Source organism: Tauraco erythrolophus, chromosome 9, assembly GCF_009769465.1.
Source record: "Tauraco erythrolophus isolate bTauEry1 chromosome 9, bTauEry1.pri, whole genome shotgun sequence".
Taxonomy (NCBI): Eukaryota; Metazoa; Chordata; class Aves; order Musophagiformes; family Musophagidae; genus Tauraco; species Tauraco erythrolophus.
The window spans coordinates 12744783-12762832 of NC_141473.1; the positions used below are offsets into that span (position 1 = coordinate 12744783).

An 18050-nucleotide genomic window follows, 5' to 3' on the forward strand; every position below is an offset into this window, starting at 1 on the left:
CTCGATTTTTATGTAGCATCCCAGGTCCCCTGGATGTATTTGAATCTGATTCATGCCAGCCAAAATTTGTAAAGTGGTAAACCAAGAGAGTGTGGGACGAATTCAGTTAGCTCCACAATGTAGCTAAGGTGGAGTATGCTCAAAAAAGGATGATGTATGGAGATTATGTGACTGAAAGTTTATTGTGTTGCATAGGGTAATGGCTAGGAGAAGTTGATAAAAACTGTGAACTGATCTGGTTTGAGAATTTCACAGTAGAACTGGAGAGAGCAGGTTTGAATCCTAACGCCCAGCCTTACCTGTGCTTTTGAATTCTTGCTGTGTTTGAAACTGAATTTTCATTTTTACTTGCCACTGACTTTCAACCAAACGTGGCTGGAAGTACATATGAAAATCTGTCCTCATCACACAAGTTGATACATATCGTTTAGGTGTTTGTGGATGAGATCTCCAGATGTCAGCAGCAGCATTAAGTCTGAAATTCAGTGCAAATGTGAAGCTGATTCAGACCCTAATCAGAGCCTATGATTTTGTTACATCTGTAACTTAACTTGGTATTTCACTGTTCTGCTCCCTCCGTTTCTGAATTCTTAGGAAAAAAAAAAATGGTTTACAATCTTTTTCACCTGTTTTTTCTCTCAGCACTTCTTTATCTCTGTTTAATTGTAGGCTCCCAAATAATACCATTCACAAATTAACTATTTTCTCTTTTTCCCTAATTCAGTTAGATTTCTTTAAACTTCTACCCTTTTTCCTGTGTAGCTGGCCAATAAATTCTAAAACAACTATGCTTTTACATTAAGGCACAATGTACATCTCTTTACAGCTTAGACTATTCATGGAAATTACTTCTGACTGTCTCCATAGTAAATGCCATCTCTAGTGAGGAAAGAGAAATGAGGCTGACCTCTGGAGCTGAGTTTTGTAGGAGGTGTGTTGGGGTTTTTATAGCTTTATTATTGATGCTTCACCAGCAAACAGGTGTTCTGATGCGTAAAGGCAATAACATATAATAAATCATATCTAACCTGAAGCAGCTGTTTGACCTGAATGTTCATTTTCTCCAAAACATGGTCACTTTTATTTCAGAAGTGACAGTCGTACAACATTTGTACTGTAGATGCTGTCATAACAGTATGAACATATAATTTCATCTGGATAAATTATTGATGTCTGTGTTTAAAGATGAGAATAAAAAGTTCAAAATGAGATTCAAAGTCTTCAGGCTTTTAAAATAAATTAAAAAAAAATAAATGAAGAAAGGTGTTGTTATATACCCTCCAAAAAGTGTTCATTCTATCACATTTCTATTCTCAGAAAAGTTTTAAAACAAATTGAGAGGAGGACATCGGTAATCTGAGAAGTCAGTCGCAAAACTCTCAAAGAATTATACCAGTAGTCAGAGAGACAGTCACCCACAGTGTGGGAAACTCAGGATAAGCATCCTACTCCTCCTTCCATGAGTGTTTCACCTCACATATCCTGTAAGAGTGCCCTGACCACTCTGTCATACAGTGATCTGCTGTGAATTGTTCTGTCTTTTCTGTTGATTCTCATCTTTTTTTGATAACCTTACTTCAGTATTACCCAGAGTCTAGAAGCAAGACTTTCTCCATTAGGAGATGGTGTCTTTTTCGTGCTGTGTTTCAGGGAGTATGTTCTGATGAGTGAGTCAGCTTCTGAGGAGATCTAAAGGGGGCTCTTCTTTCAATATATCTGATAAGGACAAGGTTAGGACTTGCTCTGAGGGCTGAAACAGTATTGATCAACCTTCAGCCTTTCTGATTACGCTCCCTGCTAGGTGAATCTTGACTTCCTGCTCCTAGATTTGTTAATATAAAGAGTTTAGAGAGCAACCAACAAAACTTTTGGGTGAATTTGAGCCAATCTGACAATGACTTTGGGCTGATTTTGCAGTGAAAGAAATATTAAAGAAGAAAATTTTCCCAGCTATGTGCAAGCTATAGGAGAATAGACTGTAGTTATAACAGCATAATTGTATATACTCTAAAGCGTTTACCAAATTAACTGTTTCAATAACAAATATCATACCACTCACTCTAAAAGTGGTATGATAAAGAAACTCCGCAAAAGAACAAGCACACTTTTATGGAATAGATACTGATTTCACAGAATCTCAGAATAATTGAGGTTGAAAGGGATATCTGGATATTGTTTAGTCCAACCCCACTTCTCAAATGGAAGTTTCTTTCCCTGGCAAGCGAGGCAAAGATATCACGAAACAAGAACTTGCCATTTTCAGTTTAGTTCTGTCCTGTGCAGGTATGCAGCATAGTACGTTCCAGGATGTTCAGCATCCACAAAATCTGTACCACTCCATTTTTGCTGAAGAGAAGGCATCAGGCAACTTAAAAAAGACTGGATATGTCTGTGTATGCATGTGCAGTTTTTCCTGATGGCATATCAAGAAAGCGTGTCCTATTCAACCCTTGCCCCCTGGAGTGGTGGTCAGTATTTTTAAATGCTTCACCCTGATAGGGACTCTTCCTTTAGTTTGTGTCACAGTTAGTATCTCATAGGATGGAAAAAAACCAGTAGCCTTTGCTTATGTTGTCGTCCCTTTGCATCTTAACATCTCCTGTATCCCTCTGAGACAGATTCTTTGAAGCCTTCAGATCTGCAGAGCTGTTCCGTACACCACAGCTTCCCAGCTCTCTTTTTTCATGCCTATATTTCACTTGACCTGCGGGGTTTGGGGGGGAGCTATAAGAAGCTGGTGAGCCAAGTTACAAGAGTTCGTTTGAGATTTGTACTCCTATTGTCTTTCTAGGGCTTTCTGCTCATCTAAGGACCCACCTGGGTCTGAAAAGAAGAATGAACTGCAGAGACAGACTCACTGGAGGCACTAAAAAGTCACTGCATCTCTGTAGCGGAGGGGTTTGCTAAGAGGGGAGAGGCAAATGGTGGCAGTAAAAAACTGTTTTCACTCAGGTGTGAGATTCAGAAGCAGGAAGCACAGTGCAGGGGTTGCTTGTAGAGCCTGCTTGTGCCTGTACTGGTGCTGAGGGCCAGGACTGTGTCATTCTGACAATGACAGAATGTCAGTAGAACATATCTGGAAACAAGGACAAGGCATTCAGAAGTGTTCTGCTATTGAAGAACACACAAAAGGAAAATAATCACTGAAGTCTGTGCAAGTGAAGAGGGTGCAGGCACCAAAACCAGCAGTGTGTAGAGCATTGATGATTTCTGAGAGCTGAGATTACAGCCCAGTTTCTCCAATCCTGACTCCCATTAAATTTTCCTTTGAAGCATTTTTTACCTGGCAGCATATAAATATAATTAAAAGCAAAACCAACCATCAACTCATATTTAAATGATCTAAATGTAAGAATGCTTTCCAAAGTGGTTTAATTTTCTTGTCACCTTTTAGGAATTCTGTATGACTTCTTAAAAACTGCTTGCAAAGTCACCCTGCACTGAATATCTTTGGTGCTGTTATTGGAAAGGTTTTTCCAGGTTAGTTCTCCTATTAATCTGGGTATAATCATCATGATATTCTAACTGGGTGACAGCAGCCAAGAAGCACCAATATTTCCTTTTATAATTAGCATATGTCCCATTGTACAAAGCATTGTGGAAGTTTTTAATAAGCAGAGTACTATGCTTACGCTGGTAATTTTGCTCTTAAATTTCCATTGAGCTAAGCAGAATAGCAACAGCATCTCTGTCAATAAACGGCAGCACAGGAGAAAACTAGTTATGCTTAAAAGTGAATTTTCCTATTGCCTCAAAGTGCTGCCAGCTTAAAGGTCAATCCTTTGACCTGGCCTGGGCTGTGTGCACAGACCCATGGCTGGTACCTCTCACGCTGCAGCATTCAGTAACAGAGTTGTTTCTCAGCCTAAACAATCTGAGTCCTTACTTTATTATTGCACAGCAACAAAAGAAACCTAAAACCAAAAATTACAAAGCCGTTTTCCTACTGAAGTTCTTTAACCCAATGTCCCTGACATATTTTGCTGCTTTGTTGTAGAAAATAGAGGAATTTTATTAAGTGGATGTTGTTTCCGCATGCCTTCCTCATCACATGGTCATGTAGGTCTCCTGCCTGTCACAAACCCAATTGTTATTTGTGTGTTTGAGTTATTAGTATGAACATCAGACACTTGTGCTTGCTGTACTGCTTCAGCAGAGACACTGAAAGCTGCAGCCTCCAGAGCAACGCTGTTCAACACAATGGTTTTCAAACTTGTTTCATCTGATTGCTCATACGTCTTTGCTGAGGAAATGGACGGTAAAGACATTCAGAGCAGAAAGGTTCAGGGCTTTGGCTGTTTCATTACAGATAATTCACTGAGAAACTGCCTCCTCTAATTTATTTTTTATCTTGATAAAATGACAGCCAAAAGTCTTTGACATTCTAGGTCTGCCTCAGTTCTCACTTGACAAAGTCACTCCACTGGGAGTAGATTTTGGCTTGCTTTTGACTGCTTGCTGCTGCTATATGATGTTTGGATTAGACTAATGTGTGGGGAAAGCTCATTTGTTTCTACAGTTCAGGCCATGGGCTAGAATTCAGGCAATCTGAACTCATTCCTGAACCACACTCTGAGCTCTTTCTGCATGACCTTGAGTAAGAAACTTAACCTTTCTGGGTTTTTTTATTCCCTCGTTTGAAAACAGAGCTTTGCTTTCTCCCTGATGCCCTCCGTGCCTTTCATTTTTGTGCAGAACGCTCATAAGGCTAGAAACCCCTCACTTACCATGTGAATGTACAAATGGAGCCCTGAATTTCCTAAAGACCACTATGGTTTTCTGTAATGATAATGTTAATAAATGGCTGTACAAGGTACATTGTGTCTCAGGTACATTTAATGAGCTTGGGGACCCTGGTAGGGGGACAGTGCTATTAGCATTTCCCACCTCAGCACTGTCATTTGCTGCAATTCAGAATTCAAATCAGCTGAAGTCTCTGGAGATGATCTCTGCCAATCCTTAGCGTTACGATTGTTTTGATTGTTGATGTACCCAAATTAAAGATGCAAAGCTAGAAGTACTTAAAATCATAGTCTGTACTTTCTCGTGGTATCCTACAGCGTTCCCTCTTTTGATATCACAAGTTAGTTAGTAATGATTACAGAAATATGAAAGCTTCATCCTAACTTTCAACACACATGATGAATCATGCCATGTTTTTCTTACTAACACCACCACATTCCTGTTAACACAGATGAAAGATCAGTACATCCCCTCCCTCGTATCACTGTCATCTGAATTATAATTGCATTTTGTGTGTTACTGATGATGACAAGCTGGTTGGGAGAAATCAGAGCCTTTCATGCATTTTTAAATTCTCTGCTGAAATTCCATGAAAATGTATGAAACTTGACCTCTCCTTCCTGATGTCACACAGCACTACAGTCTTCTAATGCACCTCCAATCACACAAGTTGAATTATTCTGCATAATCCTGAGAGGCTGTACTTATTGATTCCTGCGGAGCACAGAAGATCTGCTCCTGTAGAAAAAGCTCATTGCTGAGTTAAGCTGGCACAATTGGCAGTCAGAATGAATGATTTGAATAGTACAATTAACTGGCTTTGGTCTAGAGAAAGAACCACAGGTGAAAAGTATCAAGCTATTTGCCCTGATAAAAGACACATTTCTATTCAGTTTCTGATTTTAAAAAATTAAGATCATCTCTCTGAAAGCAGGAATTTGCACAGGAAAGCATGTTTTCCTTTATTTGATCATGTTGGACTTGAATATCTGTTTAAAATTAAGCATATGCTTTAAACAGACCTAGACTAAAGGTATCCCATGCATAGATATCCAGTTGCAGTGGAATATCTTTGATGGTTCTTTTCTGATGGTGACAGGAAAATGCCAAAGAGGGAAAAGGGTTAATCTAAAGAAAGCACAAAACATGAATCTATGAAGACAATCCACTGCAGCAGTGCCTGTCTCTTGTGAAGGATAATTAAATCCGTTATCAACATCTGTAAGGAAGACACACAAGTCAGTGCATAATTGAAGACTTAAAAATTAAATCTGAAACACAGGAACCAAAATTAAAAACCTTGAACTGTGCTTCATTTCTTTAATACTTCGGTTTAGCTACAAATACTGGAAGTCAAGAAGGAAAATTCATTATTACAACCTTCTGGGATATATTCAGATGGAGTGTTTGAGAGAGAATCCTGCCAGGTAGGTCTCACATCTCACATACACCAAAACAGTGAGAGCTGCATAAAAGTAATCAAAATGTAAAAATATTGTTGCAAATTGTATGGGCTGTTTCTTGATAAACCCAGAGGCAGGAAGTTTCACAGAGTTTTTTGGAAGCATCCAGGTCTTATGTACGCTGTAGACTTCTGTTCTTTTGGTAAGATACAGGAAAAACGTGCGTTTGATTTAGAAGGATAGGGAGGGGAAGGAAGGAGGGGAGTCCTTTGTGTATGCTTGGAAACCCCCTGGGCATTTAATGAGAAAAATCCCTTAGAAAACTGTAAATTTCTGATGTACATTTTAGTAACAAATGTTGTATAGGTAAAGGGCATAATATGGGGCCTTGGGAAACTTGTTTTTAATTTGCAAGGCTTCTTTTCAGGCTAAAAGGAGCACTCGTGTGATTAAAGCTGAGCATATGCTTAAGTCTTTGGCTGGACTAAAGCCTATGTCAAAATTGCAGCATACTTCAGGTTGTATCCAAGCTTGTGCATATTGCATATACCTAGTACAAGATAAAAAACATCCATCAAAAGTACTTTCATTTTTTCAGTTATTGTAATTAGTTGCTGACTTGCTTAGTGTGATTAAAATGTGTGATTAAAAAGCTGAATGAAGAGGTATCATCACAAGCAGCTAACTTGGCAAAGTTGTCCCTTGATGCCTAAGAGCCTGGCATTAAAGACCTCTTACAATGAAGGCCAGAGAGGCTGCCCAGAGATAGCTCAGTGCTGGTTGCATACAAATTCTTCACTGTGGCTGCAGAAGTAACACAGGGAGTTTTGTGTCTGCCTTGACGGACCTAAAAGCTTCAGAAAAACAACCCTATCATGTAGTATTGGGCTCATCAAAATGACAAGGAGAAGCTGGGAAAAGCAACAGGAGAGGTTTTTGCAAGACATATGTATAGGCATCAAATTGTTGCAAAATAAAACTTCTTGTGGTAAAACAGCCACTTGCAAATGACTGGAGAGCTGCCTGAGACAGAGACAGCTGGGGTTGGTGTGCATCAGGTGTGGGCTGTATGGGAAATGTTTTGATTTTGGCTCACCTATTCCTCTTCCTGCCCCTGCCATCTTACTCTGCCCATGCTCTCACCTGGCACAGATAAAACATTAGAACAAGTCAAACCACAGTCTCTTTGTTTTCCTGACTTTTTTCTCCCACTGCCTAAACTAGAATTTTAAATGTCAGCTTTTCAAAATGTGGCATTTTCGGAGAAGTGTTATAGCCTGGGTCTTACTGAATGGAAAATATATTTCCAGTTCAAGGATTTTTAAAAGAAAACAGGAAAGGCCAAGACAAATGAAAAAGACTGGGGGAACAGCAGCTGAAGCTCTCTCTAACTAGATTTTCAGATGTCTCTGTCAGCATCTTTTCTCCCTAGGGAATGTGGAAGAAAAATTGAAATCTAAATCTTGCATGCCTTAGAAATGGCTCCCTTCCCTGGCAGCACCTGTAGACATGAGTTTCATGGCTACGGGCAAAATGAAGACGAGAAAAAACACTCATTGGAGCACAAATGTTGACACTTTTAAAACCAGAGCTGTTCTACAATGCTGTCACCTTTTTCATCTTCCTCTGCTACCTCAAATATGCAGAGGAATATACCTCAACCTGAAAAAGACTTCAACTGCATGATTTCAAATATACTCAGAGATGATAAAGCCAGCAGGGTTACCGTGATGGTGGAGTTTTAACCATATGAACAGTTTTTGTCCCAGTAGTACAGCTTTGCTATTCAAAGACATCATCTCTTTTTCAGTAACAAAAGATGACTGAAACCCTGGTGATGATGGACTTAGAGGAACTGGGAGAGCATCTAGGGGTACTTCAGAGATCCCTGTCTTTGGTCCAAGTCCAAGCACCATGCTTGAGAGAATATATTCCACCTCAGAAAGGGGTTCAGAGCTGAGGAGCTCATGTATGCTCACTTCTGTCTGTGGAGGCATATCCCATTTGATGCCTTCTGTTGGCTCAGTCAAACAGTCAGGAGTGCCCAAACCACTACATTATGTTTGAAACTGTACATCTTTGTTCAGATAACTCAGCTCAATGAAGGACATAACGCCATACTTAAGACTGTCTCATGTGTTCCTAATGGCTCTTCGTGAAGACTGGCATTATCTCCTTAGTTTGATCTTCGGTGCAACGCAGGTAGGAGCCCTTGTCTCAGTGATTTGTGTCTCAAAGAAGAAGGTAAGCAGGTGCTTGAACTCCTGGTAAAGCATCCAATGGAGAATTTCCTAAGAGCTTTGCTGAATGAAGACCTTAGTAATTTGCATTGCTCAAGCACCTTTCTTAGGTTTGACAATATGTCATAGAAAACTCCGGATGTTACTAAGTTAATTACTAAGAGAAACTTAGTTAAGAACTAGCCAAGAGCAGCCTGGAGCTGAATTAACGTGGAAGATCCCCATGTTTCTTAAAGGATATTCAGGTTGGCTGTCTCAGCACCTCAGAGTTCCTTTGCTCTCGCTGGTGCTCTCAGGAGGAGAACAGGGAGTTGCTGTCTTTCCCTCCAAGACACCAGGGGGGAAATGGCACGAGATATCTGTAGGAATCCCCAGGCATGTGCCTCTCTCTGGGAATCTCTTTCCCCTCCATGCCTTCAGTCTTGGATCCTCCAGAACGGAGCAACACACTTATTTTTGTCTCATCCATTTGGAAGCAACTGAGCTTCCATCAGGGTACCAGGGCAGTGTAATGATTACAACTTCAGCCTATAAAAAGAGAGCATCTGGGAAAATTTCTCTCTCTTGCCATCCCCAGGTATAGCTCTTCTCCTCCTGCTTTCCATTCAGGCAAGCCTCAGCTATTTCTGCCTTCACAACAAGTCATAAAAAGACTGAGAGAACATAAGGAATATAAAGCTTATGTTACAATTCCCTCCCATACTCACACATACACGCATTTCCCTTTCTGATGTGGAAACCTGCCTGATGCCAACCATCTACCTGAGTACCTTTCATTCATTCCAGTTGGACATCCAGAGGACTGTTTCTCTCTCAAGGGAAAAGAAAAGGAAAGGAAAAAGAAGAAAAAAAAGGAAAAGGAAACCAAACAAAAGTAAATTAAATGTCCTTTCAGCCCATTTTATGAACTGCCCTCAGCTATTAATTTACTGGCATTCTTACAGACAGTGGCAGCTGCTTCAGTGCGCCAGGCTGTGGAGTGAGCTGCTCCATGGCAACAGCCAGCAAGTGTGCACATAGCCAGCATGAACATCATCCAGAGCCACTAAGGCGGTCTTTCAAAAGGACCAAGGATGCTTAAAGTTAAGACAAGGTACTGCATCTTACCTGCAAGGGAGAGGATCTATAGCAGCTGTGGGTTTTATATAGGTCAGTATAGGCTGTATAACTATTTAGCTTACAGAAATTGCCCTTACCATAGGCTGCCTCATGATACGAGAAGATCTTACAGGTGTTTCTAATGTGTGAGACATAGGTTATAGTGACTTTTTTTGTAAACAAGTGTGACTTACTTCTCTGTCTTTTAAACAGGCTTGCAACCAAAAAAATCAAAAAACTATTTTTCATCTGTAAAGCAGAATAAGGAAATGACACCACTCCCCTCTTTTGGGTTTTAAAAGCCTTTTAGGTCTGGTTGACTCTGACATTGAGTTTGACGAAGCTACATGCACCAGGCTGGAGTTCAGTTTCAGGAGTAGAAGATTAAAACCTGTCTTAACATTGTTTCACATTAGCAGATCCCTGTTCTGGTATGGAGAATACAGATCCCTCGTATCTTTGGGTTTGTGGTGTTTGGTTTTTTTCTGTTTGGTTCTTTGTTTCCCAACTATGATTTTTATTTATTTATTGTAATTTATTGTAACAATTCTGAAACATGCTAGATTAGCAGACCAGGAGACTAATAAGTGGCAGTCTGAGTCATACCACAAACCCACTTTGCTAGGATTATCTCTAGGCAGGAGGAGAACAGTTTAATCAGCTCTGTCAATTCATTAGCCCTTCCCTTCTGAGGCAGGCACAAAGGGTCCCACTTAGTGTCAGTAGTGCTGGTAGCTGTTTGGAAATAAGTACAAATCCAGCTCATTTTAAATCAGGCCACTGAGCAAGTCATAAGCTGCTGTAAGCTGTCGTTACCATGTGAAGCTGAAGCAGTGCTTTTGACACCCCCACCACTTTGATACAGTTGACCCTTCCCATAGGACCTCTCAGTTTTATCTTTCTACTTGTACGTCTTTAAATGCAGAAGCTCACAACGTGGCTTGTTCCAAAGACTCCTGAGGCAATCTCAACAGCTACCTATGTCCTGAGCGCTTGCTGAGATGAGCACTGTTCCATGCTCTACAGCCCTGTTCTTCGCTATAAGGAAACCCAGGGGAAGGAGCCAGTATATTTTTCAGAAGATCCCCTAGTCCCCTGGTGATTAGGAAGGCAGGGCTACAGCACACACCTTGGAGGACACCTCCTTCACAGTGCAGCTGAGTCAACCTCAAGAGGGGTGTCACTTTCTGCTGACTACTCAGCAAGTTGAAGAAGTACCACTTTTCCTCTGGTAACATCAGACCTCATGATTATCCTCTAGTTGTGGTCTAGGTCACCCCACTGATCCAGTCTTTCTCAAAAAAGCAGAATCTATTTTGACCCATTTTCTTTTCTACTGCCACAGGGAGACCTCCAGAGATCCCTCATTCAGGTGGATTTTGGAGACGGCATCGCTGTGTCATATGCCAATCTCAGCTCAACAGAAGATGGGATCAAGCACATCTACCAGAATGTGGGCATATTCCGAGTGACTGTGCTGGTGGAAAACAGCCTGGGATCTGACAACGCTGTTCTCTACCTGCATGTAACATGTATGTATGTTCATACTCATTGTTAGCTTCTGTCTTTAAAAAATTATTATGTGTCCTTAGAAAGCTCATATGGGGCTTTGCAGCTGAGAGCAGAGTGATGGGATACTATAAGTATCTGTCTGTCCTCCAGCAGAGGACTCCAGACTAGGAAGAGACACAGGCAATAGTGACATTTGCTTTTTAAACCATGTTCAACCTCTAATTTTGAGTAGTCTAATTTGGGACACCTCAAAGGAGTGTCCAGCCCTTTCTGAAATGCACCTTCATTAACATGATTATACTTCCAGAAAAACAAAGACATCAGGACCTTTAATCCCTTTTAAAAGCCTTGACTTGTACTTTGTATATGTGTTTTGCCCTCTAATGAAATACAACCGCATCTGGGATGGAAACCAGTGCATTTCAGTGTTTCTGTTGTCATAGGAACCAAAATCTTGGTGTTAAAGAGTATTACAAGAAAAAATATTATCTTCACATTGCTCTTCTGCTGTTCTTTTTAACCTTTTTATACTTCAGCTGTCTCTGATTTACAGCTGAAATGTTTCTCAAGTCCTTGCATAAAACCAGCAATGTGTTCTTTCATATTTATTCTAGCGCATGGTTATGAATCTAAAGAGTCAACATATTATTGAAATTTAACATCCCTAATTTGTTTGAGGCCATAGTTTTGGTTTTTTTTATACAGTAGTGTTTTTTTGTTATTTATGTTTTCAGCTTTGTACCTGTGTGCTAGATTTACTGAAAAAAAAGGAAATTCCAAAACTTAAAGTTACGCTTACAGAAATACCTCTCACCCTCTACCAAATTAACTCCATATATTGTCTAAGTAATTTAGCACATTCCATAAACTTTAACTCCAGTTTTGGAGTTACTTCATACAGCATGAGAACAGCTGCCTCTTCAGGGGAAGAGGGCAGCTCTTTAATGGTGCACTGTCATATCAACAGATGGGAGCAGTGGGAGGTATAGCTGTGGGAGATAGGAGGTCTATGAGGGGAGTACTAGAGAAGCAGGAGCGAATATCTCCCTGAATGCCTCTCTTCAAAAAGACCTTAAGTTCACAATCATAGTGTACCTTTTATGATTCCCTAACCTCATAGATCCCGGTCTATGGCAAACATTTATGTCACATAAACCTTCAGTGTACCACATGTTTGAAAAACTCGTAATACCTTGCAAAAATAACTGTATTCATAAATTAGCTTATTGTTAAGCTTGGGATTTCGATTTGGAGGCTTAGCCTATATTACCTATTCTGAGGCACTAGTGAATCAAGTTCTGAGCTTCTAGGCAGCTACTGATTTTTATTTTTATTTTTTCGTTATTGAAGTATCGTCCTAAGTAGGGTAGAGAAAAGAACCTCTGATCAGAATAGACATTTAGACACTTTTGTGTAATTTCTTCAGTTCTGGAATCATATTCTAGTTTGTCTCGCTGTGTGTGCTTGCATAATTATCATGGGAGCTGCTGTGGGCTCTGAATGCAGAAATCCCCCTCCTACTGCTTCTGGTTATGAAAGTCAGCTCAACAGGAGTTGTGGTCTTTTTTCTTTTTTTTTTCACTCTTTGTAAAGGTCGTTGGAAACAAATGGAGAAGTGTTTTGGTGGTTGATATTTCACAGGAGGTTCTGACAGCCTCGTGCAAGCAGGGTTTGTAATCATTTACTGTTTGACAAGAGATGATACTATGAGGACCATTGCACACCCTCAGCCTACGTGCGAAGTAATGAGGCCATGTGAAGCAACAACTGTTTTCTCGTGCAACAGCCACAAAATGGAAGGAGAAGGCAGGTGTTCAGCCTTCACGCTCACTCATAGTGGCTTTCTGGATTATAGCTCTTTTAATCCATTTTCTTGAGACATTGGAGGCCTAAGAACCATTTTGATTGTTTAAGCAGTGCAAGAAAAAACAATATTCAGATGTGTTCATGTGACTTAGCAACTGATAGTGTTTGTTTCTGTGTTGTGCATAGGTAATGCCAGCATAAGACTTCAGTACTGTGTGGCCATTGCAGCCAGGCCCAGATTTGATGTGCCTGACCCCCTGGAGAAGTGACAGCACTAAGGGATATGTCTCACCTTTCTTTACACGACAAGAATTAGAGACTTCAGAACAGGTTGCAGACCGAGCATGGTGCCACTCAGACTAGCAATAGATTTGTTGAGGACAGACACGTATGGTAAATCCAGTCCCCTGCAGAGCCTGACACCCAGATTCACTAAAGCTTCTAAATCCTATTTAAATGCTTGCATCGCCACTCAGCTCTCTGCTGAGTATTCTGCTCGGGGTGTATGAGCTTGGCCTTCGGGGGGTTTTGTAAAAATATCCGTCCTTACAATAGACACGCACACTGTATTGCTGAGATCCACAGAAAAGCAGTGTCCAGCCCAAACATCCAGGGTTTTCGAGAGGGCTACTAACTGGGTGACCCCTTGTTAGAGGGTTAATACATGAGTGTGTGCCTTGTGAGGGCAAAACTGCAGGCACTGAACTGCAGTGTTTGTGATCTCAAAGATCAGAGTAAAGTCTCCATCCCATGCCCTCCTCGTCCTGCTCCAGCAGTGGGGCTGGTGCACAGTAAGAGTGCCTTTGCTGCGGTTGGTTCATGGATCCAGAAATGCAGGTTATTGTGAGGCAGGAGCGTTTTGGGATGGGTGGACAGTAAATTGTGTATAAACTGCTTCTTCAGCCAACAAGCCATCTCTGAACTGGTCTGACAGGTCAAAATTTTCCCCTGGAAAGGTAGTTATGCATTTTCCTGAATGCTTCAGAATAATATCACCTGCCCAAATGAACTTTTTAAGAAGCTTCTCTCTTTCTGTTGTCTGGAATTTGTACACAGTTTTTGTCTGGTACAGGTGAAGGTCTATAGTGTTCGTGGCCCTGCATGAAGCTGAGAAATGAATTCTCTTGAATTCTCTTCAAACTTACCTTGGAGAAAACAGTCTCCTACCAAGCTAAGGGCCTATCCAGAGTGAGCTATCCCCATCTGCTGGCCAGATAATAGTTCAGCATTTCAGCCACTTGGACCTGTCAGCTATTTGCACAGAAATACTAAGGCAGAATTGGCTTGCTTGAGCCATTCTTTCATGTTCTTTCCTACCCAGCGTATTGTGGAGGTCCGAGGAGGTGCTAGGCCCTTTCTGCAGTGCAGGATCACTTGAGACATATTCTGAGCAGCTATGTTGGAGTGTTTTAGACTTTGCATGAGCTCCATTGTCACTGCTGTTGCCACATCCGGTGTTAGGAAATGTATTGCTTTAGAGAGCTGTGCTGACATTGGGCATTTAGCAAACATCCCAAAGGACACCAGAGCTCAAAACAATTAGCCTGGGAAGCTGCTGTTTTTCAAGTCTCAAGGTCTTGCTGAGAGCAGTCACAGCCCGATCACTGAAATGTGTCTGAGCTGGGGAATGCCATTAAAATCATAAAGGTGAAGTTCTGGCTTTTCACGAACTTTCAAGACGAGTGTTGACTGCTGATTATAAAAGAGAAAATGAGCCATAGTCTGATCCTGGATAACTCTTGATCGGGCTGCGTCAGGTTAAGCAGCAGCTGTGTCTACAGCCCAGAGAAAGCTGCATTTCAGTAATAAGTCAGGAACACTGGTCCTTGTTTATTCTGGCGTCATTTATACAGTCTGATTTGGTAGAATTTTTTTCATATATCTGTCTCTGCCTGTGTGTGCTGTATAGGAGTACAGAGTGCTTGCTCCAAAATGTGCGGTGTTCCTTTAGATGGAAAAGCAAGGTCTAAGTGATGATATGTGCATGGGATGTATCCTGAAAAATTCTCTGTGAAAAATATAAGATCTTCTAGCAATGTATCTCACCTCCATATGGACAATGCAATCAATTCTCTCAGGCTGTGATGTCTGCTTCTCATGACTGGGGAGCTTGCAGATGTAGGACATGAAGATGTGGCCTTAATTTGTTTAAGAAATCGTCGTCCCCATGTCACCTGGGGTTTCTTTCTTTTTCTTTCTCTGTTACTCTCAGGACAATTGCTTTGCTTTCTGAGTAAACAGTCAGAACACATTTTAAAAAATAATCTATAGGACAAGATGTAACAACAAAGGCCCATCTGTCTCCAGAAGATGAAAAATGTGTAACCCTGGGCTTAATGTCACTTGTCGAATGAATTATGTTCTGTTTATACTAAAGAAATAAGAGAGTTTATGGAGGAAAAGAAGGGAGTATAAGGTAACATTAAAATGAAGGCACTCAGTGAATAGCTGCCTTCAGACAGAGTTTCAGCTGATATAAATAGACGCAGCACTGCTGAAGTTCACCAAATTGTAGCAGTTTGCATCAGCAGAGATGCTTCATGTCCACTGAAGCCATTTGTTCTGCACGTTCTTATGTCTTCCCGGTGAAGGCCGTATTCATATAAGAGGGCTCTACCCCTATTGTTTAAGTCCCTGAGTATATATATAATGTCCCTGAGTATATGGCATTCACTTGGTAAAGATTCCAAGTTCTTCAGCACCAAGCAGAGGGGTAGCTCCTGTTCTCTGAGGTGTAGATTTAAGCTTAACGTGAGCTGTCATGCCCCACAGTGATTTGGAGGACTTCCCTCCCCTAAACCAATGGATATCCCTTTAGTTCCCTTCTTCCTCAGGTTGACATTTCTGAGGGAGGGAAGACTCACCTTTTACTTCTGTCTCTGCAGGCCCCTTGGAACATGTTCACTTATCTCTCCCATTCGTCACCACGAAGAACAAGGAGGTCAACGCCACGGCAGTACTGTGGCCAAGCCAAGTGGGAACACTTACTTACGTCTGGTGGTTTGGGAACAACACAGAGGTTTGTATTCCCTATGGACTGAGATCAAAATAATCCCAGAGGAGTTCTCTGACCGAGGAGGGAGGGGGAAAGAGATCTGGGAATACTTCTAAACAGTCACACACGCAAGAAAATTATAAACCAGAGACCAAGAGACTAATGATCCTTTGATGTTCCAACACTGAAATGTAAGGACTGCTTTGTGATTGTTGCTGTGACTTAGCTGTAGAGTTTGTGCCCTTTCATGCAAATTGCCAGTAACTTTCCCTAAATTTATAGAGACATAGTGAAGCAAAATCTGGAAGAGTTTCGAGTGTGTTTTTCCCCACTCTTCAACACTTTCTCCCACTCCTCTTCTTCAACAACAACTAAAGATAAGGCTTGGGTTTTTTGTTTTGTTTTAGAAAACTTACCTTTCAGACTTCAGAGTTTAAACCTCGTTTCTCTGATGACTAACAAGGGAAGAGACTGTCATTAGTTCAGTGCCTCCCTTTAAATATGCTGAGTCCAATCTTGAGCCCCTACACTCTATGCTAAACCGCATGTGCAAGAAGACCTTATTATCGTGTGCTACTGTTGGATAAAATGGTTCCCGACACACCTTCCTGCTTCTGGGCTCTGCTTAGATATGAAAACAGCATGTACCACATTTCGCTGCCTCTATGCTTGCAGTGTTGGTAAATCTGCACAGGCATTATAACTGTTATTTTATGTATTTTTGAAGCTGAAGTACCTAGAGATCCTAATTAGTTTCTGAGGGGAGAGATTCCCATGGATTTTAGAGAGCCAAGAGGGACCTTCAACCACACTTTATCTTCTATATAATGCATGTCAGAGAGTTTCATCAGTACTTTCTGCTTTATTTAACTCTTTACAATTAAGGAAAAAAATGACTTTTTGTAGTTTTGCATTAATAATTTCCCTCTGATGAAGAATTCACTGCTTCCCTTTCTTACCCACTCCCCCAACTGTTTCCCCCTAGCTAGTTATCCTGAGCGTTAAATGCATGCACTGTGTTTGTAGTCTGAATTTATCTAGCTCCGGTTTCAAGCTGTTGGATCTTGTTACGCGTTTGTGTGTAGATTAAAGCACTCTCCATACTATCAGAAATCATTTTCCCCCAGAGGTACTTACAGACTGTGATCGTCACCTTTTAACCTTCCCTCTGATCTGCTAAGCTCATAAGTGATCAGAGTTGGTCTAACTCTGTTCTCATTGAAGTGAGAGTTTTACTACAGACTACAATGGGAACAGTTTGACTTAATACTGGGTGCTTTGAAGATCTCTCTCAGAGTTCATTAATAAGTGAAACCAGAAGTTAGGGCAGAGACTGTTGAAAGGGGACACAACTCATTGATAAACTAGTTTGCACAGCAAAGCAAGCTAAGGGGATCTGTGTCCTCTCTAAACACCATCATTTTCCAAAACTGATGTCTCCATGTCTAAGGACAACATGGGAGAACAACTGAGAAATGTTAATTTTCCTCCTGTTTTTTTCACAACCTCCTTGAGTGGCCTTAAATCACTGACAGCTAGATCCAGGAAAGAAGCGGGACACCTGAGCAGTGAATCTTGCAAGCTCTTGTATTAGGATCTGGGCCTCTCTGGGGAGTGCAACAAAGAGGGACACTGTAACATGGGATCCAGAATAGCTTGCATGCTAAGTGGGAAGGAAATACTGGGATCTTAAAACTTATCTCCTTTGAAAATTATAGTACCTTACTTCGAGCTTCCAGAAGACATCCCTGTCTGGATCCCTGGCCCCTCTCCAGAAAACAGGCTTCCATGTCACAGGACCTCTTCTGTATCTTAAGTTTCCAAGCTGGAACTGACTCCTCAAATCATCCCAATAGGCTAGAGAGCCAAACTTATTTTAGCTTTTCCTTTTCAGCCAAATTAACCTAATTTCTCCTTTTCTAATATATTTGCAGCCACTGATCACATTGGAAGGGAGCATCACATTCACATTTTCTGTGGAAGGGATGAACACCATCACCGTTCAGGTCTCAGCAGGGAGCACCATTCTTCAGGACACAAAGACAATTGCTGTGTATGGTGAGCCCTTCCCCTTTTGTTTCACATAAGATTCTTCATAGTCAAGAGCTGCAGACCTGGCAGCAACATGAGCTCTTTATTCCAGGATGCTCTGAGTGAGATTTTAAGATCGGTTCTAGTGTTATCAGTTCTGTGTAACATCTCTGAAGGCTGTTGACGGACATTAGTCCAGACTGAGGTGATTGCAGACCATTG

The 18050-nt window shown here is 41.1% G+C and overlaps 1 protein-coding gene across 1 annotated transcript in view; it reads left to right on the top strand.

Moving 5' to 3' along the window:
• Positions 1-18050, top strand: part of SORCS1 (sortilin related VPS10 domain containing receptor 1) — a 302649-nt gene that overhangs the window by 261880 nt on the left and 22719 nt on the right. The window contains exons 19-21 of the mRNA XM_086616954.1: positions 10830-11016; positions 15688-15821; positions 17732-17855. Coding sequence (XP_086473080.1) covers positions 10830-11016; positions 15688-15821; positions 17732-17855 — 445 coding nt within the window. The remainder of the gene's footprint in view (positions 1-10829; positions 11017-15687; positions 15822-17731; positions 17856-18050) is intronic.